The sequence below is a fragment of the Nylanderia fulva genome, unplaced genomic scaffold (genome assembly GCF_048542155.1).
Source record: "Nylanderia fulva isolate GAGA-0341 unplaced genomic scaffold, ASM4854215v1 Scaffold14, whole genome shotgun sequence".
NCBI classification, from domain to species: domain Eukaryota; kingdom Metazoa; phylum Arthropoda; class Insecta; order Hymenoptera; family Formicidae; genus Nylanderia; species Nylanderia fulva.
The window spans coordinates 1,966,632-1,993,498 of record NW_028189622.1 but is presented as its reverse complement, the minus strand read 5'-3'; the positions used below and the strand labels follow the sequence as shown (position 1 = coordinate 1,993,498).

Genomic DNA, 26,867 nt, shown 5'->3' with positions numbered 1-26,867 from the left:
ATCATATATCAAAATACGATTGATAAAAATTAATCATCGCGCTACAATTGTTTTGCGCACGAATTAATTATCTTCGAGAACGGAATAAAAACATAGATAAATTATATATATGTATATACAGTTTGTCTGCATATATATTATGTTTGGATTTTTTTATTTTATTTCTCAAAATAAATTACACGTTAATTATATATTTATAGACTTAAAAAACTTAAAAAAAACAAGAATGTAACAGAAGAAAAATTGATTTCATACAATCTCATCCTATAGTTTCATATATGCACATAAAAAAAGAAAATGCTGACTATATGTTCATATTTCTCAATCCGTTGAATAGTAACATGTTTTTGAAATATGCAAATGATGTAATGTAATATTTATTAATGTATTCAACTGGGTTTGATGTGTCATGTATCAATGAAATAGTATTATTTTATTCTGACACTTTCCGTTTCTCTTTCCGATTGGCTATCGTCAATATTTCTCGCTTCCCCCCCTTGAAAGTTTCAACGCATGTGCATGATATCAGCTGATTAGGCCGACTGCGTACAAACAGCGTTAAGCTGTCAGACGAGTGCCATTTGATTTTGAACGAAAAGAAATATTTGAATATTTCTTTTACTTGTCCTTGCAAGTTTATCTCTACGAAGTGTTACATACAACAATTGGAATCTGTTTTTGATTTTGAGATTTTTGATTGTGACAAACAATGCGCCTGGCGATTCTCCTAAACACGATAATCGTTCTTTCACTCTTTATGCAAGCGGCGAAACAAGTTGAAACGAAACAAATATCACCCGTTATTTTAGGTAAGTATTTGAATTCGCATATCAATGTTAAAAAGAAAAGTAATGCTCGATAAGTGCGTCTTATCATGCTGATTATCTGATGTATTAGATGAACTCGTCTCTTTCTATATTGTTTTCATTATAGTATTGAAGAATATGTAGAATTTTTGAGATAACGACTTATCGAGATAATATGAAGAGTGTTTACGAACAAAAATAATATAGTTCCAGGTGATGGTGGCAGCCAAATTGAAGCAAAGATTAACAAGTCATCAGTGGTGCATTATATTTGCGAAAAAATATCCAATGATTATTTCAGTCTATGGCTAAATATGGAATTGCTTGTTCCTGTTGTGATTGATTGCTTTGTATGCTTATTAATTATTTATATTACACATGTTTCTATTCATCTTTTTTTTAATAATCTGGAATTGTATTTTTTAAATCTATTTTATTGCAGATTGATAATTTAAAGCTTAATTATGACAATGTGACGAGGACTACAAGCAATCAGCCTGGAGTCGATATAAGAGTACCAGGATGGGGCAATTCATTTGTAGTGGAGTATATAGATCCCAGTAGAGCCTCACCAGGTTCATATTTCAAAGATATTGGAAATATGTTGGTGAATGATTTGAAATATGTTAGGAATTTATCATTACGTGGTGCGCCTTATGATTTCAGAAAAGGACCTAGTATGTACAAAATATGAAATTAATTAATATTTTTAACAGGCGTTATATGCTTTGACATTTTGCAACATATATTTTATTCAGTTGTATTGCAAATTTACCGAGATACAGACTTTACATTTCAGGCGAAAGTGAAGAATTCTTTGTTAAGTTGAAAATTCTGATTGAAGAAACATATGCAATGAATAATAATACACCAGTAACACTATTGGCTCACAGCATGGGTGGACCTATGACTCTTATAATGTTACAACGTCAGAGTCAGAAATGGAAGGATAAGTTTATAAATTCTTTCATCACTCTTAGCGCTGTATGGGGAGGATCTGTCAAAGCTATCAAAGTATTTGCCATTGGTAAGCAATTCTGCTTTATGCATAAAATTGTTTATAATCATCAATAATTAATTATTAATATTAATTAATTCAGTTTTATTATATATATCTTAATTTAAAATAATATGCAAAACAAAAATATTTATTATAAATATTACTTTATTATAAAATGTATTAAAATGTAGTAAAATATATTAAATTATTTTAAACATTTTGAATTTATAGGAGACGATTTAGGTGCATATTTTCTTCGTGAAAGTGTGTTAAGAGATGAACAGATAACAAGTCCGAGTTTGGGATGGTTACTACCTTCAAAATTATTTTGGAAAGAAACAGAAATTTTGATACAATCAGATTTAAAGAATTACACTTTAAATAATTTACAACAATATTTTATGTACGGTCGATTATTTAATCATTATATTTATCTGTATCTCGTTTATAGAAGTATTTTTAAAAATATTTTTATATTTTTAGAGATATAGGTGTTCCTAATGCTTGGGAATTCAGAAAAGACAATGAGAAATATCAATTAGATTTTACAGCACCAGGTGTAGAAGTACATTGTTTATATGGCAGTAAAGTGCAAACTGTGGAAAAGTATACTATTTTTACTATATAGAAAGTTTAAATGATTTAAATGAGATATTAAGGATTTTTATAAGAGGTAAGAGCCTTTAAAATTTACATGCATTTTTTATAGGTTGTATTATAAGCCAGGTACAGCTATAGATGGCTATCCTCAATTACTATTTGGAGATGGAGATGGAACTGTAAATATAAGAAGTTTGGAAGCATGTATACATTGGCAGAAATCACAAAAACAAAAAATTTATTATCAAGGTTTTTCTGGAGTAGATCATACTAACATCTTAAGAAGTAGTGATATGTTGGCATATATCAAGACAGTTTTAAAAGTATAAGATGTTCAAAAACTGATTTTTATTAGTTAGACACAAAAGAATACAACAAGTTACGTAATATCATTATTCTTTAACATTTTTTAAATTTAATCTTTAATATAAATTAACATTCAAAATTCAATACAAAAGTGACACTAAATATGAAAATATTGGGAAATTGGAAACAAATTGAAATTGTATCAAATTAGAGATTTTATTAAACTAACGAAACAACTTTATATATAAAATTAAAATTGAATAATTCAGTGATTAAAAAAAATAAAATTGAATAATTCAGTGATTAAGAAAAATAAGACATCACAATTAAAAATATATTTTTATTAACTATCTTGGTCATTAAAATATATCATTACATAACATACCACCAATTTAATCAGAATATATTATAAAGTAGTGCAATTACAAAAAAAATTTTGTAAATATCAATACTTCTGCTCATTATCTTTCTAGAGAGCTCTTATGCCATAAATATAATACTATATTTCCTCCGTATACATAAATATTTTTATACTCAGTATATATATATATTATATATATGTTTTATCAATTTTTACATTGTACTAGTCCTATGATCTCACATGAAACAAAAATACAGTTAACATGACTAGTGATATATAGTAATTATAAAATCTCCATATACTCAATAATGTATGTAGTAGCTGATACATAACATAATTAGAATAACAATAAAATCTCAATTTTACAAGTTTTAAACCCATTGTATTTTAAATATATATCGATGTATTTACATCTTTAGTTACAAACGTTAATAGTGTAGAATTATATTTAAAAATCAAGAAATCATGATGTAAAATATTCTTGTAGGAAAAATCAACAAATACACAAATTTTGTAAGATTGTTTACTAGGGTATAATTTCAAAATTTTATCTTGATATTTTATCCATATGTGCAATTTATATATATATATATATATTTTTAGTATAAATTTGCGAATATATATATATGAACACGCAACAAACATTTATTACAGCACATTAGAAATATTTCTACAAAATTACATTTATGTTCAAAATAATAAAAGATAGATAATCCGTGTAAAATTTCTAGGCATTGATTTTATTATCTTTGGTACTATTGATATTAAATTCATTCTGATAATGTATAATACTAATCGTGCATTTATAAGATAAAATGTTATACATTATTAATACTTATTACAAATGATGATAATAAATGTTTTTGAAAAATAAGATTTATTGATTTTATAATCATATAATTTTTCTTTATATAATTTAACTAAATGCATAAAATTTCTTTACAGACTGTAATAACGTAATTACAATCTATATATACATATACGAAACTTTTATACACATCTTATTTAAAGTTTATCTAAATGTCTGATTTTACATATTTTATATTCGTATTTTTGATAATTTTAAATATTTGAAATTTTTTCTGTTTTTTTTTCCTCTACAAGTGTTTATGTATTCTGATTCTTTTTTAACATATATATGCGAAACGTTTAGGTCAATCTCCAAAGAACACAGCATAAAGGCAGCATAGGAATGCATAAAATTCTGATTCATGTATTCTAGAACAGATTTGCCACAAACATTGACACTCAAACCTTTTATAATTATTTTCCTAGCAATATTTTTTGCTATTTGATGAAATTTGTTTTTACCCAATCTTAATATTTTTTCTCTAAATCTTTATTTGATGACATCAAAGAAGTAGAGAAAAAAATTTTCTGCTTTAAAAAATGTGTAAAAATTTTAATTTTTTTATAACAGATAATATCTCTTAATGTCAGTTAAGCCCTGTCGAAGATCTTATGAAGGCATATATTCCCAAAGCTAAAATTGTCACAACAGTGATAGTTTTATAACTTCTAATACGATAAGATATCCTTGGTGTTGATTGGACAATTTTTAATTTTCGTTGTCTTTCTCTCTCTTGACGGCTTGCTTCTGCCTTTGCTTTCCACTCTTGCTCTTTAATTTTTCTCTTATGATCATAATCTCTAACATCATTAGTGATAGATTCTGGAGGATATTGTCGATATAAATCCTTTGCTTCTATTAAAAGCTTCTCAAATGGCAAATCATCAGGTAACTGTGAAAATATAAACTTCTATAATTATATTGTTTTCCTTTTTTTATTGTCAAATTTCTTTTTGATTACACTTACCGTACATAATATTTTATGTGTGTGTCCCATGTCAGGTGTAGTATTGAAAATTTCGGTAGCTCTATGCGCAACAATTACTGTACTTAGATAGAGAGGCATGAGTGGAGGACTGCCCAAAAAATAATCAAATAATCTATGTAATAATGTCCTGTTTTCTGCATATTTATGCGCGTACCATGTAGTGTATTCAGCCAAAGCAAAGTGCGGAAACAGTTCTACACTAAGATAAAAAAAAGTTCTGCTATTAGTTACTATATATATAAAAAAATTTTAAATGTTACACATTTCAATATATAAACTAACTTTTCTAAATGTTCCAGAAGCGTTGGATGCACTCGTTCCAATAATGCAAATATATAGAATAACTCTTGATTAACTTTTTCCATAGTTTTTTCCATAAATCTTTCCAGAAACTCTACCGATATACTTTCAAGCACATACAAGCCTGTTTGTAACCCCATCACAAGTAATACTGTTGCTGCTACGTCATTGTATCCCTGGTAGTAACTAGGTACGCATTATTTTATTTTATATTACAATACGACAAATTATATTATTTGTATATAAAAAAGTATTATTTGTGCTCTTAAAATTACTAACTTTAATTTGGAATGCCTATGAAGCACCCAACACATAAGCTGTGTTAATTGTTCTTGAAAACTTTCTGTCTCCTTTTCTGTTGCAGACTGTGAAATATGGCTGCCGCTACGTGCCACATCCTTCAATATCTGTTGGTACACCTCATTTGGTATGCAAGTATGTACAGTTTCTAATCCATTAACAGGTGCAAACTCTTCTTGTACTAATCTCAAAAGCTTTGGCCATAGTACCCTTCGTATATCATCTACAGATCAACTTTATGATTTCAAGATTTGGCTTACAAAAAATAAGATTATTCTCAAAAAGGAACCAATTTTAAACAACGTTATACAAGACATAGCTTGAACGATCTATTGATCTATAGATACTATCCATATTCACAAACTATATTAACAATTGCATAGAAAATGAAAGCTCCAGGATTCTTTGAAAATTCTTTTGACAAAGCTTGATAACAAAATCATCGTAAAGTTCCTTGTTGATCATAATGTATTGTCACCTTGACAAAGTACCATTAACGAAGCCTTCGCTGCTGACCCCAAGTAGTCTTAACTCTCCTAGAGTGAGATCCGGATTGGCGATGCTACCGCGGATAACGCTCATCTTCATCCTCTCGCGACTGGTGAGGGAATCCGTCAAAGTGTTGTCGCGATTCTCATCCTCGTGAGTCAGCACTACTCCGTTCAGCTGTTTACTTGACGTGGCCGCGTCGATGACATCGGGTATCCCGTCGTACCATGCTTTCGTGGAGTCGGGGAGAATCATGAGTGGCACGCGATCGCACGAATTGTCCCCCTTGAAACTGAAACTGTCATCCGCGAAGCTCGCCAATTCGTTTGGCACATTCCTCCTGCGGACTTTGTTACGATTACGATTTTCGCTCGGCGTTGACGCGTCCGTCGTGGATTGCGCCTCTTCGTTCTTGGCATCCATACTTTATTCGAGCTTTACGCGAACTTCTTGTACACCCTATGTATCAGAGGATGCGTGCCATAACACTGATAATTTAGTTAAAGTGAATCCTTAGAAATCTAAAAGTTAACCGGAGACCGCCTGCTAATCTGTCAAGAATGACACCAAAACAAAATGACACACACTGTTGACTATGACGTTCTGACGTGTACACCAGAGACCTTACATCACATCCACGGATTTAAAGTTTAGTCAAGTCACCACACGTCCATTTCGCAAACTAAAATGACATCTTTTTTCCGACTATCGATAAAATCACTGCTCAGTTGCGCATGATTTTTTGTTTAATTTATAAATATGTATATATGTATCTTATTATTGAAATATTTTCACACGCACACATGTAGATGACACACTGTGACACACATATTCTTGATAAGAAAACGATTTTTCGAAAACATTTTCAGAGAGAAGAGAGAGAGAGAGAGAGAGAGAGAAATCCTTCTCTCTCGCTTTACCGTGCTGCGTAGCGGTGGACGGTGGTGGGGAGACTGGCGTGCGCAGCTGTTCCCCCACTCCGCGCCAGTCACGTGACACGTGACGCGCCGCATACCAGCGCCACCTGAAGGACAAAGTCGATTCAAAGTCGCACGCATCAAAACACGCTCGCTCTCTCTTTCACCAATTAGGTATTGTACGAAAAATTTTTTAATTATAAAGCAGTATTGTGCGGTGACATTAAACGCATTGAGCCATATGAAACGCAATGATAAAGCACAGAATACTTTGATCAAAACAATATTACGACTTGTAAGCAAGAGACAGTGTATTGATTCGTCCCCTAGCCTCTCATGTAGCGACAACGTGACATTCCGTGTTATATTTTAACTGTACGTATGAATGGTCCTATTGCTATATATTATATCTGTTTTCGAACAATAATGCATTTCTTTATAATGCATCTTCGCGAAATAAATAATCAATATCGATATGTCACGAATTTTGCACACACACATCTCTTTCCGCAAGTTTTGTTTCCAATTTGCCTTTATCGAAATTTAAATGCGCGCGTTATTTAAATACGTATTGAAATATAGACGCCGGCCAACTTCAACTTATCCTAATATAATTATAATATAATATAATATACATATTGTCATATTTGCGTATGTGTACATTTCGAATAAGTGAAGTAAGCCGGCCAAGGTATCCTATTATCATGAATGACGACATGATAATGAATAATATCGAAAATGGTAAACATCAAGGAGAAGAGAAATAAAAAATATCTTTGAAATTTTATTCGTATAATTATATATTTTTAAGTATATATATGTACATATATAGTTTCAATATTTTTTAAATTTGACAAAGAACTTATTAAAATATTCTTCTCTGGTATTTTTCAATTCTTATCAGAAAACGTTTATCATCGAAAATGATAGAGAAAGGAGAAAAATTAATGAAATCGATGAACTAATTAAATTATGTAGTTGCGATCGATAATACATTTTTAATTAAAGCTTAGTCTGGACGGCCTATAGAGGCGGTACTCGCAATCGATTCGATAGCAATGACGTTTCGCCGGACACGTCGTCCAACGTCTGCAACATCGGCTTTTTCTACGCATGCGCGCCATTTGTTTCTGGCTGTCGCATCTCGATTCTTGTAGTGAACGGTTGTTTGGTTATTCGATCACTTGCCAATAAATTATTAAAAATGTCAGGAAAGTCTAAGGCATTTACAAAGGAAGAGGAGCTATTGCTACAGGATTTCTCTAGAAATGTCTCGACGAAATCCTCGGCGTTATTCTACGGCAATGCTTTTATCGTTTCGGCGATACCCATCTGTGAGTAGAGATTTAATTATTTTTTAATTATATTCTTTTTTTTGCTTTTTCCACATGCACTAAAACTCTTATCACAAAATTTTACATCGATTTTATATTATCTGATTTAAAACTACAGTTAATTAGGCTGTCGTGCCTTAGAAATTAATCATTGTTATACAGAAGTCAAATTTTATGTGATTTATTTAAGATTTTTCATTTTTATTAATATGTGTTTAATATATTATTATATGTTTACAGGGTTGTTTTGGAGAATACACTTAATTGATCTATATTCCAATCTAATCTCTTTTGTATTAGTTACATTAGCTAGTACATACGCTCTTGCTTTGGCATATAAAAATACAAAATTCATCCTCAAGCATAAGGTACATATAAGTATACATATATATATACTTACATATAATATAATATACATCTTTTTAAAAAATAATGATGAAAATGTATAACTATATAATAATGGGAATAATATTGTATATATATATATATATACAGATTGCTGTAAAAAGAGAAGATGCAGTAACAAAGGAAATAAGCCGCAAACTTGCAGAAGATAAGAAGATGAGCAAGAAGGAAAAGGATGAAAGGTATTATATTCTTTTCATATTTTCCTTTAAATTTTTCTGAAACACAAGTAGTCATCAATATTTTGAACCAGTATCTTCTGAGTAATCATTGGTGTGTCAATTTAAACACATGATATTATTCTAAGATTATTTTTCATATTCTCTGCAACATGTATATTAATTTACATTATATTTAAAAATTTAGAATTCTGTGGAAGAAGAACGAAGTGGCAGATTACGAAGCAACAACATTTTCAATTTTTTACAATAATGCCCTTTTCTTGGCATTTGTTATTGTATCGTCATTTTACATTCTGAAAACGTTCACACCTGCAGTAAATTACATACTTTCTGTAGGAGTTACTAGTGCAGTCTTGGCATTATTATCAACAGGATCTCAGTAATGTATATATTACCTAATTCATATATCCTAATTAACTGATTTCATAAGAAACTTCCATCAAATTATTTTTGTTAATATGAACACAATCATATAGATAATATATAGATAATAAAGATTTTCATTTATGATAGAAAATTGCTGTAAATTTTTATTTCTTATATGCAGTTAACTGACATATCTAAATCATAAGGGGGGATCATTGATTCTGTCATTCATTGATTATCATATTCAAAAGTTGTTCATATTCAGTATCGCACAACATTAACTTTTTTAATAAAAAGAAAAAAAAAATGAAGAGAATCTATATTATACATTTAATATCTCGTCTGTATAAGCAATATCAAAAAATGTAAAGATTTTACATATATATATATATATATATATATATATATACACACAATATATTTATTTATTTTTTATCTTATGTTTACTTTGGATAATGTATAGTGCAATGCAACAAAATTCAAGATAACTCTATGTATAATTTTATGTGTATGCATATCCTAATGAATGTATTCTGATGTGTATTTTATGTATATATTTTCTTCAAAATACTTTCTGTACTTGCATAATAAAAATTATAAATAGAATTTTGTTTCTTGAATTTTGTAAATTGTAAATCATCTAAAGTAAATTTCATAAGAATTATATTATCAAAAAAATAATATTACAATATATATTATTATTGTGATACTCAATTTCGATAACAGCCTTATGAAGTAAGTTTTTTCAAGTATAACAATGCTTTTTTGTTATTACTTGTTATATGTCACAATTTTTAATTTATATATATAGTTAGAACAGTCAAATTCAGTGAGAATATTTTTAATTTGTTATGTGTTAAACTAAAATTTAATTTTTTGGCTAGATCTAGAGAAGGAAATGTCCAGAATAATTAAGATAGATTGAATTATGATAATTAACAATATGTTAATCAGTTTATTAACTTATGTGTGCGTTCAAGTGGAAGAGAATATTACCTGGTGTAATATTTCACTGTATATAAATATTTAAATAATAACAAATACCAAGCGCGATGCATTATATTTGATGTTGCGAGAATAATTGCCGGTATTTACTGCTTATTATTAGTAACTTGTTTTTGTACTTACATCATAATTATAAATGAAAATCACCAGGAAAAACCGGTATGGAATTAATACATTATGAATCGAGATAATCAAATTAAGAATACATAAACATCGCGTTCGTAATTTTATTAACTAAATATAATTTTATAATTTTCATATATTACGTAAATACCTATAATATTTTATAGGCATATTTGATGCAGATATTGTTTGAGAAAAGATTCAATAATTATTTTGTTAATAGCAAGAAATAAATAATTGTATTTTTTGCATTTTTAATAATTTTTTTCATAATTTATTAGTTTAATTTATTAAAACAAATTAGAATGAAGAAAAATTATCTTTCTCTTAGATAGGGAACCAAAATTCGAAACAAAAAGTCACTATGCGGATGTTTACTTATTACAACGGTATGATCAACTTTTAATTCAAGGTTTGTACGATTGGCAGCAAACTTTAACCCTGATAATCTCGGGAATGACTAATCTGTTCTAAAAAGCGATAAGCGTTTAGGAAAACTCGTATAGAAAATTTGATCGAAAGCAGTAAATTATATTATACCTGCGTATATTTCGTAGGATAGATAATGATAATAGACCTAAATTTATTTACCTATGAAATATATTCAAGTACATTGAAAAAAATTGCTAACTAAACCATTTAATAAAATTATTATTTTGTTAATTGAACATATATTAGTATTTCAATTAAATAAACGTTTTGTTAAATTTAATATGTTATATTTAATTTAAATATTTCTATATGTTTAATTAACAAAATAGTATTTATTTGATTCAATTAACAACTTTTTTCAGCGTAATAATATGATAGGTAAACGCATGAATTTTCGGATATTAATACACATACAAAAAGTATAGATAATAATAAGTAGTAAAAATAATATAGTATATATAATATAATAGCAAATAGATTCTCTTACTATTTTTCTGTCTTTGTAAAACTATATAATAGTTTTGATCTTTGTTAGATCTTTCTCAATTAAAAACATAGACAAACAATAGGTTGTCTATTGTTGGCTGACAATGAGGAAAATAAGTGAAGGACTTAGTCAACGTGAGTCTATCGATCAATTTCGATTTCATTCATTCTTCCAATTCTATGATTAGGAATTGCAACATAGGAATTTAATAACATGCCCCCGCCATATATAACACACTAGACGTCGTAACTCACATGTGGCGTGATCGACATAGGCAGACCCTGAGTTCTGTCTGAAAAGTCAGTATTGCAAGAGCTTCCATACAGTTCGGAGTAATCCAACTCTTTATTCATAATAGTGCACGTGGAGACTGTTTATTTAGCGAGTGATTAAAAAACGAGGGCGACAGAGTAAGTACGATATAGAGTGTATGTAGATATATATACCTATCTCTGGAGAGATATTTAACTTATAATAAAATAAAAATTATAATAATTGAGATATTTTAAAAAGAAAAATATAATGTGTGTATGTATTAAATAAGAAATTGTTTGCATACTCCTTTTTATGTATAGAGATATTAGGTAGAGACTTTTTGTTTATTAAAAAATGGAGAGATGCAACTTACTATTTGATCTTAAAAGTCTTGTTAGAAAAAATTAAAATGTTCTATAATCTTCGAAATATCCTCTTCTCTTTTTTGTGGAAGAATATTGAACTTACTGCAAATTATTAAAAATAACCGACTAATAATTTCCAATAAACGATTTCCAAATTTTAATATAAAATATTTACAACTTACTGTTTAACGTCGAAAATTATAAGTAGTTCGTGGAAAAAAATAGCAAAAATATAACCAAGTTATTATATATATTATAAATATGATCATTGATGAATATTATTAACTCTTTTATTTTGCGTGATATATATATATATATATATATATATATATATATATATATATATTATTATTATTATTATTATTATTATTAGATCTAATTGCGTAAAAATAATTATGTAAAAAATACAATACACACATATGCATGTAAAAAAGAATGAAGATTACGTTAAAATTTTTAATTAAATGTGCGCGTGTACTCTTTTTTAACTATTTAAAACTTAAAATCTTACTGCATTGTACGCAAATATACTATGAATGGATTATGAACTTTGCACTATGTAAATTTTAATGACAGTTTTTATGTCAAATTATTTTTTATATCAATATTACATAGAAAAAAAGGAGTCCTTGATTCAAGTATATTTTTATTCTTGAACGCTTTTGATTCATTTAAGTGTTAAAAATGCGCTTTGTAATCACAAATCTTCATTTGTATTAATAATAAATAAGTTTGTGTAAAATATAATTTATCCTTAGAGATATAATAATCTTGTCTTGTTATAAAAATCGTTATATGGTAAAAATAAACTTATTCACATTTGAACTAGAATTATATACTTGAAAGTACCGCTTATATTCGATGCTCACTTGTCCTTACACTATTTATAAGTAAATTTCAGCTTCAACCAAAGAATATTTTGCAATTTATTTTAAAGATAAATTATCTTTTATTCAAGATTATGCGCTAAGGATAAAATATACTTGAGATTAAAGCATATTTGCATTCTTTCAAGGATATTGTTTTTTCTGTGTAGATTAATTAGTTCTATACATGAATGTGTTAAGTTTTTTAAGTTAATTCTACGCAACTAGGTTCAGCAATGCTTACGCAGAATGAATAATTAATAATGTTTATTCTTCTCTGTAAGTTCTACTTTGTAAGGTGTAATGTATAAACGATTGCGTATTTTAATTTCTTTAAAATATTTTCTATATACATGCTTTGAAAATGCTCGCATTTTTACCGTTGCAATGACGCATGCTTTTACATTAATATTTTATTCAGCCAATTTCATGGCAATTAACTTAAAGCTTTCAAGTAACATTGAATGGTTACGATCAATTTTCAGGTAACTGAACGACAAGGTATATAATGACTGTTAACAATTGTCAACTTACGTATTACGTTTGATATTAATGCTTTTGGATATTTAAATATTGGATATTTTTTGGATATTTAAATATTTTAAATTTAAATGTATTCAAACTCTGTGATCTCCTATAATTTTGCTTAAAATATTGTTTTTTATGTATATTTTTATTGATATATTTGTCATTAAACGCTTTTTAAACACCCGGTATATTTTATAATATTAAACACAAAATAAAAAATATATAAATTATAAACGCATAAATATAAAACAAAAATATACGCGCAATATTTGTTTCTACGATTTCAGTTTTGTAATATTATATTAATAGAGAGAAATAAAACGTTCGCGTGAATACGATATTGCTATGTAAAATATGTTAAATTATTTGTATTCTGAAAGTTATTTAAAGTATGCAAGATTATAGCCCAAAGGGCTCTCTCTAATCTGTAGATTAGATTAGAGTCTAATATAAGTTTAAAAATATATCGAAGCATATTAATGTGTGTGATAATTATTAATCTTTATGTTATACATAAAACGTATAACATATAAAATAAAATATCATGAATTATGTGTTGTGATATGATTTTGTTGAACTGTATTATCAAATTTATATCATTATCTTAATTTACCACAAACTTTAAAACTCACGTTATGAGCCAGAGATAAAGGAAATCTTTCTTTTTCAGCTATATTGATATCATATTTATCATAATTATATAACTTATAAATTATATAAGACTGGGAAATTAAAAAAACTATTATATTAATATAAAACAGGAAATAAAAATCTATATTAAACTTTTATTTATAAAAACAATTGATTACATAAAAAATTTTAAATATTTTATATTTTTAAATATGCAATAGTTTTGCAAAGAGAACAAAAGACTATTCTCCTTTCTTTTTTTCTCTCTCTGCTTCTTTAATCTTAATTTTTGGACTCGTAATTAATATTGTACATACATGTTTCGTATTTGTTCAAGAAAATATGTAATGAAATATCTACAGTTGTATATCTACAATTGTATGAAGTATCTACAGTTGTATCTACAAGTAGTATATCAAAACTAATTTTTTTTTATCAAAGTCAATACATATGAGATAATTCGGTATGTTGCATAATAATCGTGAATCTTTGGATTGCACAAATAGAATCGTTTAACCGTAATAATTGTAATAAAAATTGATAGTTCTTTAAATCAAAACAATACTTTTATATATATATATATATATATATATATATATATATATTATATACATATAGAGGTATTATATCCTTTATTATAGACATACGCCTTTGATCAATCTGTTATAACTTGATAACTTAAATGTTAAATGTGTCTTAACGCACAAATATTCGCGCCGGTTTATATAGCCTGTTTATTTCGAATTAATTTAAATGTTAAATATATAGATATATTTGTAATTTTCAAATATGCTTTATTTTTAAAATGACCACTTTTTGTTCAATTTTTAATGAATTCTTTTATGGAAAGTTTTTTGAAGAAATGCTAATGGATACATTTTAACATTTTGTGCAATGTTTATTTTACGGATATGTACGTATTTAAATGATAATGTAGTATTTAAAAGTTGTTTTTTAAGCAACGTGCGTATTTCGACGACATTGCTGTTTATTATTTTAATCTGCAGTTATTATGATTGGAAGTTACAAGTCATACACAATTAATAAATGTTTTGCATTCCTTATGCAATCATATAACAAGTATGCGACGTCCAATTTTTAAATGTCATGTAATGATGAAAAAACAGCTTGTGAATTCACTTTGAAAAATTAACATTATAACTAAAATGTTGACTTGTCTTATAATATGTGAATCATAGAAAAATAAAATACACAAAAATATATCAGTGAGGAATTGATAAAAAAACGGAAAAATATAAATTAAAAAAAAAATTTTTTTTAGTTGTTAACTTTATTATTTTTTGAAATAAGCGATTTACAAATTATAAGAAGCAACAAAGAAGTGGATTGAATTATAAGCGATAATATACAAATAAAAATATGTAAAAAGAAGATCGAAGAAAATAAAAATATGCATATTAGAATTAATATGATTATCATATATTTTTAATAGAATTTATATATATATATATATAATTTATATAATAATAAACAGTATAACATTATATGCGTATGAAGAAAATAATTTAAGAAGCTAATGAGAAATGAGAACCTGTTTATTGTAAAACCTGTTTGAATAAGATCGCGAAATCTAAAATGTGAATTATATTAAGAAATTTGTGGAATGAGATATAAAAAGAAACTTAATGTATCTTAATGTTGAGTTGTAACCAAACCAGTGTGCTATTCAAACGATTTCATTCTTTGCGTCGAAAAATTTGTATGTCACATTGAATACGCATATATATATATATATATATATATATATATGTGTTCGTAATTATAAATGAAGAATGCTTCATTGAAAATGCTTAACAGACTTTAATCATACCAGAGAGAATTTCTCTGATAATACATTGTAAATACTGTGCAGTAAGAAAATTAAATTTTTACAAGAAGTTAATATTTATGATAATATGTACATGTCATACAATTTCCTTTATCTTTTGTTAATTAAACTTTGTTGATTACTAAAATTTGATAATAGGTTTAAATAGAGATGTATATACATGATTTTTCAAATAATTGCATGAAAATTTATTATTGCAAACTTATATTTTGTTGTAATCCATATCTTTAAAAAATAATCTATATTTTAACGGTTACAAATTTTCTTCTTTCTTATTTGTTACAATTTTTAAAAGAAATGTCGCTCTTTCGATGTCAGCGGTCAACCCTGATAAAATACATGAAGTAAGATAATACTATGGCAAACCTCTAATACATAGCAAAACTCTTAACTAATATTTAAAATTTTTAAAAAACACTATTTTTTTAAAAAATAAATTTTTTTAATTTTTAAAATGATAAAAAAGAATAAAGTATGTTATTATAATTTGTAATAAAAAATCGTTATTTTATAATAAAAAGAATCGATTGTTTGAGCGTTGATTGCTTTATCGATATTCAAACAAAAATATTATATGAGAAATATATATCAATAGATATAAATAAATATATTTTATTCATATTTTAATTTATACATCAATTTTATACATCAAGATTATATATCTACATTATTTTTTATTTACATTTATTTTTATTTGAATTTTCTTTAAATGAACAATATTATATTGCGTCTATTTATAACGCTAAAACGTCTAAATAATTCATATATTTTGCTATATTTCAGATAAAGATAAAAAGATGTATGAATATGAATAAATATATTTTTGTATATAATGATAATTAATGCTTAATATAATAATTATACGAGTTTAAAATATACAATTTATAATTAGCATTGTAAATAGACACACGTGTTGCAAACTTCGTATTGTGTTTATTATCCATACTATCTCTTAATGCAATTTAAGAGTGTTATAACACGCATTTTGTGCTTTTTCATGTTTAGATCTATACAGTAAGAAAAAAATTGATCCCTTTGGAGCAAAATCACGTCCGGTGCATTCTGCACGCGAGATTGTATTTTTTTGTGACATTGTTTCTTGCGTCAGTCTTCCGATTAAACAGGATTTATGAGTTTACGTAATACAACATGTCTTCAATAAATGCTAATATCTTGCGAATGCACTTTGGCCATCTATCGCGTGACTTATGCTTACGTTGATGTAAATAAAGTTCATTGTAAACCATGATCGCCGGTCAACGATCTTTTACAAAATCTTGGATTTTACTCCACATATTGACATATAAATTTATTAAAAAAATTATCGACAACTATACGTATTTGGCCTACTTTTCATGTTTTATTAATTTTAAATTTTACACGAGCGTTGATTTGTATTTTTATTGTTTTAACATACGCTGGGGCCTTACAATGCGTCGTATGAATTTTCCATTTAGGAACCATCCTTTTAATTTTAATTTCATACATCTTTCTTTCGGTGAACGAACAGTTAATCAGTACATTTATATTATGAATAAATAATTTTTAATTATTCTTACATCTAAATCATTTCGGCTCGTATATTTGGCCTACTTTTCATGTTTTATTAATTTTGTCGACAACGCTTGCAATATTTAATTAAATATCTTTTTAAAAGGCAACTCGAAAATACGTGTTGCGCATTGCTTCTAGAATGTTTTTTTATACTTGTAATCAGTTGTTATTTCAAATATTTTGCAAAATCAATTATATGCACATATACTTATTTGAATATACATTTCTTGATTTATTTTCTCATATAATTAAACTCTTTTTATTTTAATGTTCTTTACTGTAAAAGTATTGTAAAGCTGCAGTATAATTTCCTCTTCTGTTTACATACTCTTATTTTCTTTTTATGAACTAACAATGAGAAGCTGATTAAAACATTTCTGATATAATTTTATTTGTTTATAACTATAAAATATGTGATATTTTTGCTTGAAAAATATTGAGTTCTTCTCTCTTTTTCTCCATTTACTTTCAAATATACACAAATATTCTCAATGATTAAAATTATGATTGAAATAATCTTCTGATGTCAAAAACTATTTATCATTTTAAAAGATGAAAATTAAATCTAATAACAATATCTTAATTTAACTAATAACTCTAAATGTATACATAATTATAGTATAAAATTTTATACATATCTAATATATCCTTTCTTCATCATACATATCATACGATATAACATATCAATATTTATTAATCCTTTAATTTAAATTTACGTAATAAAATCCCAGCAAACACCGATATATAATTGTTACATTGCTATAATAAAATGGAATATAACAGGTAATATAACGTGTACGTTACATGTAACATCCATGTTAGTTGTAATTTCCCACTCATAGATGTAGCATTTTAATATAACATATATTACATTGTAGTTATATTGTAATTATATACCAAATAGCACATTGATGTATTGATAAGTCAGTGCTATCTTGGGATATAATGACAATATAACTACAATGTAATATATGTAATATTAAAAATGTTACATCTATGAGTGGGAAATTACAACTAACATATACGTTACATGTAACATGCTTAAGTATATAACATTTATATATTGTGTTTGCTGGGATTATATCATCAGTTTTTCTCTTCGTATTAATATGAATATAACATGCATGTTTTTGCTTTATCTATATGCTATCTATTTATGCGTGTTTTCCTTTTTTATTAGTATCAAATTATACGTACATTTTATTTTTCCACATTATTCACTAATGCATATGTAAGCATATTTCAATATGTATAATAGATAAATTTTTTGAGAAAAAGATTATTTATTTAATATAGTAGTGATTAATTATAATTAATATTAAGTATAATTATAATTATAATAAGTATAATTATAATTAATCACTTTTTAATCTTTTTCTTTTAATAGTAATTCAAATGTTTTTGAATTACAGGCTCGTGTGATAAAAAAAAGATAGAATATATAACTTTCCAATTTCCGCTGATTAAAAAAAGAAAGAACAATTACAAAAGTAAATAAGTGTAAACAAAATTTCATTATAGTACGATTTTTGCTAATGTCTTATCATTATTTGTTATTATTTCAGATAAAATGTCAGCTGTACAATTTCATGGCCCTATAAATGGATTAATAGATAATAAGGTATCACATATTAAAAAATTAAATACAATTAAATTATCGTGTTATTTTAAATTAAATCGCCATTTTATTTAGTTCCATTACATTAAAATGTGGATCCTATTTGTGATCTTTTTTGAAATTTAAACCTTTATAATTTTTTTACCACTTTAAAGTTTAGTCGAAAAGAAATATTTATGTATTTTTAACATTTCAGATGTTTCAATTTAAGAATCTGTATGTGTTTATAAGAAATTTTGACCTTGTCACACGAATTAATATAATTTCAGAAAAAAGATGATCAGAAACATGACAATTTTTTTTTTTAACATATACGTAACGTCTATACATTTATTCTTTTTGTTATGCTAAAACTATATACGTAAAAACGATAATTTTACGAAAAACAGATATAAAAATTTTTGTATAGGGATATTGGTTTTATCTTTCATAATATATGTATATGAAACTAGTATCCTAATGTAGCGCAATTTTTCAATTATAAATGTATATATTGTGTTAACAGAAAAACTACATTAATAGAAAGGAAATTATTCCCCTTTCTTATGAGTAATCTTGATTTTATTATCTAAACAACTGGTTGACATATATGGCAATACTCAAATTTTGATGACGAAAATTATTCTTTCTTATTCTTCCTCTTTTTTTGGAAATGAAGATTTTCACAGATCGAGATTTATAATTATTAATTAATCTATGAATCGAAAAGACAATCTTCATTATATTCTATATTAATCTACTATCAATTGCAATATATAAATGTACTATTGCATTTAAGTAGTATAAAGTATACCACATGCTGTCTTTGTATTCGACATTTTGAAAGAAAAATAAATATATATTTTCCTCATTTTATAATTCGAATCATAGAGTTGTTGGAGTCTTCTAATATATATTTATATTGAAGATATAAATTATGTAAAATTATTACAGGAAATGAATCAATCGATCAGATATGCAACAGCTAGTGAAACTGGACTTGATGGTAATATTGTTATTATACATATATGTGTATATATATATATATATATATATATATATATATATATATATATACATATATATATATATATTCAAGATATTTTTATTTTTTATCGACTTCCTTGCATAATCTCTTATTAACGTAAATACATTTAAAGTCGCTAAATAGTGGATTAGTTTCAGTTTACTTCCACTTTATAGATATAATATCACTTATAAATTTTTTCTACTCACAAAACATATATATTCCTCTTTTTCGATGATTTTTCATAGATTCATGTCTTTGCAATCGCATTACATTTGATTTTCAGGTCCTGATCAGGTATTGGCTACGGACGTAGATACCACGTGTGAACCTGATGGTAAAATTCGAATAAAATTAGACAAGAATGGATACAATTCATACATGCCTATGTCAATTCCTGGAGTTTTAACCAAAACAGCAAATCTATATCCTGATCATATTGCGTTGGTCTCTAGACCCGATGTCAGAGGCAAGAGGACCATGTATACTTATCGGTATGTGTAAAAAAAACCTTGTAATTAATTTTTATTATTTAAATTATCAAGTAATAAAATTAATATAAAATCGAATAATATGACAAATGTTATTTATCAATTAACGTTATTATTTTATTTCTTTAATATTTTTACTTCTTTAATTATAATTTTACAGGATATAAACTATTTATATAAATGCCTATTTTTTCTCTTTCTTGTTCTTTTCTCGAATTAATTTATAGATATAAATTTGATTTAATAGAGTTCAGTAACTGTACATTTAATATGATATATGTTAAATAATATAATGATCAATAATACATGAATCTTTATTACAGAGAATATGAACAAACTGTAAGAATCGTCGCTAAGGCGTTTCTGAAGCTAGGTTTGGAGCGATATCATAGTGTCTGTATATTAGGATTTAATAGTCCAGAATGGTTCATCGCCGATATCGCAGCTATATATGCTGGGTAAAAGATTCTGATCATTCTATATGTTTTTAAATATAATGCACGATTTACATTATTTATTCTTATAGCAATATAACAATAAAAGGCGATATATATAATATTTTGAACAACGTGTATCTTTACCATTTCAATTTTGGAAATAAATTTATTATTATGTTTTAGCGGATTTGCTACAGGAATTTATACTACAAATTCTCCAGAAGCATGCCAATATTGCGCTGAACATAGTCAGGCAAATATAATAGTCGTTGAAGACACGAAACAATTGGAGAAAATCTTACAAATAAAACAAAATCTGCCTCAGTTGAAAGCAATTATTCAATACGACGGCATACCCACCACAAAAGATATTTTAAGCGTATGTAAATCGATTATTATAACAATATTCTTTTCTTTTTCATTTACAATGTACGATTTATTATTATACTTGTATTTTTCAGTGGAACGATTTATTGGAAATAGGTAAAAGGGAATCGGACGATAATCTACTGTGTGTGTTGAAGACGATTGGAGTAAACGAGTGTTGCACTTTAGTTTATACAGTATGTTAAATTACATTACAATCAAATTAATATTCAAAATTATATGTATATTATTTTTATAATTTACAATTGTCTCTTTAGTCAGGAACGGTTGGAAATCCGAAAGCTGTGATGTTGAGTCATGATAATATCTTGCATGATGCGCGAGTGTTGTTTTCCTTTTTAGAATTGAAAGACAAGTCGGAAGTTCTTGTTAGTTATTTGCCATTATCTCATGTTGCAGCACAGGTGAGATTTTTGGAATTTTTATATATTTCAAATAAAAATATATTGATCAAGATATAATTAGCACAATTTACCGCCATGGAGGAAAGAATATTAATAATGATATATATTTTATCAATTGCAGCTAGCTGACATTATAGGAACTGTAATCGCAGCAACTACAGTACACTTTGCGGATAAAAATGCGCTCAAAGGTTCATTAGTAGAAACTTTGATTGTGGCACAACCGACTCTTTTATTAGCCGTACCGAGAGTATGGGAAAAGATATACGAGAAAATGCAAGAAAAGGCGCGCGGTAACGGCGTGATAAAGACCTGGATTGCTAAATGGGCAAAAGCGCAAGGGCTTTACTACCACATGAATAAAATAAATGGCGTGGATTATAAACACTGGGGCTATGTGTTTGCAAAATGGCTTGTTTTTGACAAAGTAAAAACAGCACTGGGGTTAGATAAATGCCGAATATCCGTTACTGCAGCAGCTCCTCTAAGTACAGATATTAAAAAATATTTTCTGAGTTTGGATATACCTATATTAGAAGCATACGGAATGTCAGAATGTAGCGGTGCTCATACAATTGGCGATTATAAAGAATATAGGTAAATCGTATTTGCTTTCATTGTTTATATTGTATTTACGGTAAAAAATATTTGCTTTTAAAATCTATTATTCATATATTTTCAAAAATTGACAAATATATTCGAAAATTCTTTTTTATTAGACTACACGGTGTTGGAACTCCTTTGCCTGGGGTATACACACGATTGGACAATGTAGATCAAAATGGTGAAGGGGAAGTTTGCATGGGCGGGAGACACGTATTTATGGGTTACTTGCATGCACCAGAGAAAACTGAAGAAGCTAAAGATAAAAATGGCTGGTTACATAGTGGTGATCTTGGCAGAATAGATTCGAATGGAGTTTTACACATTACTGGTAAAAATATTTGTTTTTTGTTAATTAATATAATTGAACAATCGATCATCATTAAGTATATAATGATATATCTATTAAAAATAATTACATATATAAACAAACATAATAGTAATATATATATATATGCTTTTATACATATTTGCAGGTAGAATAAAAGAACTTATAATTACAAGCGGAGGAGAAAATATAGCACCAGCAAATATAGAGCATGCAATATTGTCAGAATTACCAGCATTAAGTAATGCTATGTTAGTTGGGGATAAAAGGAAATATTTGACAGTTCTTGTTACACTAAAGGTATGAATATACAAATATATAAATGCAAACTTTTTATATAGATTATTAGATATTTATATCATATTTTTTCAGAGCAATGTGAATAGTGAAACTGGTGCACCTTTAGATACGTTGAATCCCGATGTATTAAAATGGGCAAAGTCTATCGGTAGTAATGCTGAGACAGTTACAGATGTTATAAGTTCTCGTGATCCGCTCGTAAGTTAGATATAATAGATAAAAAATTATAAGATAAAAAAATGTATAATTATTATATTTTTGTTAAACGATTAAAATTCATTTATGTCATCATACAGAAAATAATATATATTATAAAACATATTCTTTTATAGATATATGGAGAAATTGACAAAGCGATCAAAAGAGCAAACGCGCAAGCTGTAAGTAATGCTCAAAAAGTACAGAAATTCGAGATTCTTCCACATGATTTTTCAATTCCAACTGGTGAATTAGGACCTACATTAAAACTTAAAAAGAATATAGTTGCGAACATGTATGCTGATTTAATAGAGAAAATGTATCAATAAAATCTATATTTACTCTAATACTACACAATACATATCACAACACTCTTAATAAAAATGAGTAATGTGAATAAAGAAACTCTTTACTATATAAGCCAAAATAAATCGTAAAACATAGCAATATATTTTATACAAGTGCCTTGATATATCTAAAATATTTGTTATTTTATATAAATAATACGTTTTTGGAATTTATTTTTTAAATATGATGTGATTAATTTTTTAAATAAGATGTCCCAGGTAGCAAGCGTACGTCATTTTGATGTCAATTTGTTACTTGGGATGATTAAAATAAAGTTTAAAAAAATAACATTGAATTAATGTAAGTTTGTTATATTTATATATGTATAGATATATTTAATATAAGTGGGATTATGTATATTTTAGATTATTACTGTAAAATACTATTTTTGGTGAATCACATATTTGTGTTTACATTATATGTAATCTCTTTACGATATATTTCTTATTATAATCGTAAATATTAATGCAGTTTTATGAGCACACATATATATGTATGTATTTTAAAAAATTATATATATATATATATATATATATATATATATATAATTATATATATATAATTTTTAAAATAAAATTATTTCTTAGCACAATTTACTGACCAAATATTATATCGATTGCACTTTATTTAGTTAAATATGATACTTATTTATGATAATTATATCAATGTAATGTAATTGCATGAGGAGTAATATTAGCAATATTTGCTAATAAGAATGAAATTACATATTTCCATGCTATATCTGAATATAATCTTTTTTGAATAATAAATATGAAAACTATATTTTCTTTCAATTTATATTAAAGCTTTAATTAAACTATAATATTAATTAAAATTATAAAAATTAAAAATATAATAAAGTGAAACAATGCTAAAGCAATGTTCAAAGTAAATACACATATATCAATGTAATCATGCCAATGTTGAAATTTGAAATAAAAAATTTTGAAATAAATTCTTTTATGCCATAAATGTTAGTTGTACTAAATCAATCATTATATAATGACAAGGTAAGAATAAATAATAAAGAAAATACTTTTTAGTTGCAATATATTATACTAAATATGGTTTATATATATATAATAAGCAAAATTGTAGTTACATGAAAATTTTTATATTTATTTTACAAATTTTCATAGTAAATATACCCGAGATTTTTCATAAGAAAATAGTCTTACTAAGCGCGCATCACAGCAGCTTTAGAAATGCAGATCTGTGTATCTTACTCTCAATCTTATTGTGCACAAGTGGATTACAAGTTATTATAATTATATGTCACCAAGATAAATTCTTATATTATTATAAATATTGATTCTTATTATACTTATTTACTTTCTCACATTTTCAATGTAAATTTTTACATGTATGTGCACCTAAGATGCATATTTATTGCTGGCTAACAATATAATCTGAATATACTTCTAATTTTTATATCTTTGACTTTTTACTACTATATTAAAAATAAAATACTGGAAATAAGGGTATCTATGAATAATTTATCAAAATGTATTAATATGTAAAAATCACAAATTTTTAAGTTGAGGGACAAAAGTAGTAACTCATTTACTCGCATACATTATAAAACTTAGACACCACTGTGGCACATTTATAAAGAACATCATTTTTATTATAATATTACAAATGCTCCTTTAAGAATACGCAGCTGAGAAATAATCGATTCACTAAAGACACAAGAATTTTATGGTACTATATAAAATAATTCAAGAAATATTTTTGAAAAATGTGAAACATAAGGTTTAAATCTCCAATTATTTATAAGGAACCATATTACTCTAGCATCCAAATATAAGACTAATTAACAAAGTAGAGTTTTAAAAAATGACAATCTTATGAAGATGTTGATGTATTAAATTTTTGTTGTATGATAGATGTTTTTCGTTGTGGTACCGTTTCTGGTGTTGGTATAGCATCCCCTGTTGGCAGAACACCAGCTGGCTTTGGCTTAGCCGTAGATTTTTGTTTTGCCATTTGATAATCCCCAGAATCAAAATATTTTTGCTAAAAGCGATGTAATCATTAACCATCTTAATAAAGCAAAGAATTTTGAAGAAACATATTAATATTCCTATTATAATATATTATAATATCAAAATTCTAGATAATGTTAATAAATTGATATTTACTCCTTTTGCTAGTCTTTTTTGCAGAAACGCAGAATGACCACCAAATGGTCGAGCTGCATTTGGAAATTTTGCTTTTAGCTTTGCTTCTTCCAATTTTTCTATATCACTCGATGACAACTACAATAAAATATAATGAAGATTTATTTATTATACAAACACAACTGGTTCATGCAAACAAAATTTTTATAAAAAACTTTCTATTTATGGCTTAGTTTATACTAAAAATTATATTAATACATAGTACTGTATTTATAATTGATTTTTTGCTTTGTTATACAGTTATTATACCTAGAAATTATATATAAATAATTTACATATTCGATATTTATCTCTATCTAAATACATTGTGTATTTATACATAATAATAAGAAAGAAAATAGAATTAATAGTAGAGGAGTAGAAGAATAAAGATGTTCGGTACAGTCTATCGATAAATAGAACAATGAAATAATTTAAATAAAAAAATAACAAAATTGTGTGTCACCTTTTGAATAATTTTCCAATGTAAACGAAAAACATGTAATATTTTTGCACCACATTATATTTACTTTCCTTTATACAATTTTAACCAATTATTATCAGGTTGACAAATCAAAAGCTCACCTCTGCAGTCGGACTCTGCTCGTTTGCTTGATCGTCGCTCATCGTTGTAAATTTTGAAACACTACTCGTCAGTGGCCGCTTTCTTTGGAGGGGTGATCAGTTACCTTCCGAATACTAATTTCGACACTAACGTATATAACATACATAAGCCAAGTGCGAACGGCGTAATAAAAGGACGATGCTGTCAAACACTGTTTTTTTTTTTTTTTTTCAAATAAATTTTCTATCCGAGACGTTTCTTCGTTGCGCTCTTTCTTTGAGCCGACAAAGTGCATATACGCGTATGTACCTCAAGGAAACAAGCAACTGTCACAACGAAAGTGCTCCACTCAAAAACAGCGTCACATGCAGGGTCATATGTTTCCCGATGGCCGTTAACCGACTCGCGTTCACGGGCGAGTTTCCATTATCGCGCGATTCGATCTAATTTTCATAACCACCTGCGAAATAATAATATGTAAAACTGAGTTGAAGGATAAATTTTGAATGTAAATTGAATAATTCGAAATGCGTAGCACATACGTTTACAGTGCGTGCCAATTATATTTCTATAATTAAAAAATTCATGAAAATTGGCACTAATTATCATTGCGACGACCAAAGGGGAGAATAAGAGGAGCATCTGTTTTCTTTGGAATCATAAAAAAATTATTAAATATTATTATTATTATTATTATTATTTTTAATATTATTATATTAGTA

General features: G+C 26.6%; 5 protein-coding genes across 7 annotated transcripts; 3 read left to right on the top strand and 2 right to left on the bottom strand.

The window, feature by feature from the left end:
• Positions 1 to 309: 309 nt before the first annotated feature.
• On the top strand, positions 310 to 3,597 carry LOC114929182 (lysosomal phospholipase A and acyltransferase). Its single transcript, XM_029300624.2, has 7 exons — positions 310 to 809; positions 1,014 to 1,156; positions 1,249 to 1,483; positions 1,606 to 1,833; positions 2,038 to 2,209; positions 2,290 to 2,412; positions 2,516 to 3,597. Exons 1-7 carry the CDS (start codon positions 710 to 712, stop codon positions 2,733 to 2,735), a joined length of 1,221 nt encoding a protein of 406 aa, XP_029156457.1. The 5' UTR covers positions 310 to 709; the 3' UTR covers positions 2,736 to 3,597.
• On the bottom strand, positions 3,039 to 6,951 carry LOC114929212 (TBC1 domain family member 20). Its single transcript, XM_029300677.2, has 5 exons — positions 6,003 to 6,951; positions 5,491 to 5,734; positions 5,194 to 5,397; positions 4,891 to 5,110; positions 3,039 to 4,815 (listed from the first exon to the last, which is right to left on the bottom strand). Exons 1-5 carry the CDS (start codon positions 6,421 to 6,423, stop codon positions 4,510 to 4,512), a joined length of 1,395 nt encoding a protein of 464 aa, XP_029156510.2. The 5' UTR covers positions 6,424 to 6,951; the 3' UTR covers positions 3,039 to 4,509.
• A 72-nt stretch (positions 6,952 to 7,023) lies between these two features.
• Positions 7,024 to 9,355, top strand: LOC114929213 (translocon-associated protein subunit gamma). Of its 2 annotated transcripts, XM_029300678.2 has the most exons (5): positions 7,024 to 7,091; positions 7,926 to 8,251; positions 8,492 to 8,619; positions 8,747 to 8,838; positions 9,023 to 9,355. In XM_029300678.2, exons 2-5 carry the CDS (start codon positions 8,122 to 8,124, stop codon positions 9,219 to 9,221), a joined length of 549 nt encoding a protein of 182 aa, XP_029156511.1. In that variant the 5' UTR covers positions 7,024 to 7,091; positions 7,926 to 8,121; the 3' UTR covers positions 9,222 to 9,355. The 2 variants fall into 2 exon arrangements, with proteins under 2 accessions (XP_029156511.1, XP_085336261.1); XM_085480135.1 differs by lacking the exon at positions 7,024 to 7,091 and having other exon boundaries at positions 7,929 to 8,251.
• Positions 9,356 to 11,351: 1,996 nt separating this feature from the next.
• bgm (acyl-CoA synthetase bubblegum family member 1) lies at positions 11,352 to 23,819 on the top strand. 2 transcript variants are annotated; one of them, XM_085480131.1, is made up of 14 exons: positions 11,352 to 11,661; positions 18,711 to 18,788; positions 18,864 to 18,919; positions 19,850 to 19,901; positions 20,209 to 20,416; positions 20,737 to 20,871; positions 21,034 to 21,229; positions 21,312 to 21,413; positions 21,495 to 21,641; positions 21,763 to 22,238; positions 22,361 to 22,575; positions 22,721 to 22,872; positions 22,945 to 23,070; positions 23,205 to 23,819. In XM_085480131.1, exons 3-14 carry the CDS (start codon positions 18,869 to 18,871, stop codon positions 23,397 to 23,399), a joined length of 2,055 nt encoding a protein of 684 aa, XP_085336257.1. In that variant the 5' UTR covers positions 11,352 to 11,661; positions 18,711 to 18,788; positions 18,864 to 18,868; the 3' UTR covers positions 23,400 to 23,819. The 2 variants fall into 2 exon arrangements, with proteins under 2 accessions (XP_085336257.1, XP_029156518.1); XM_029300685.2 differs by lacking the exon at positions 18,711 to 18,788 and having other exon boundaries at positions 11,354 to 11,661.
• Positions 23,820 to 24,451: 632 nt separating this feature from the next.
• endos (endosulfine alpha) lies at positions 24,452 to 26,569 on the bottom strand. Its single transcript, XM_029300630.2, has 3 exons — positions 26,166 to 26,569; positions 25,563 to 25,679; positions 24,452 to 25,437 (listed from the first exon to the last, which is right to left on the bottom strand). The coding sequence occupies exons 1-3, from the start codon at positions 26,205 to 26,207 to the stop codon at positions 25,267 to 25,269; spliced, it is 330 nt and encodes a 109-aa protein (XP_029156463.1). The 5' UTR covers positions 26,208 to 26,569; the 3' UTR covers positions 24,452 to 25,266.
• Between the last annotated feature and the right edge of the window lie 298 nt (positions 26,570 to 26,867).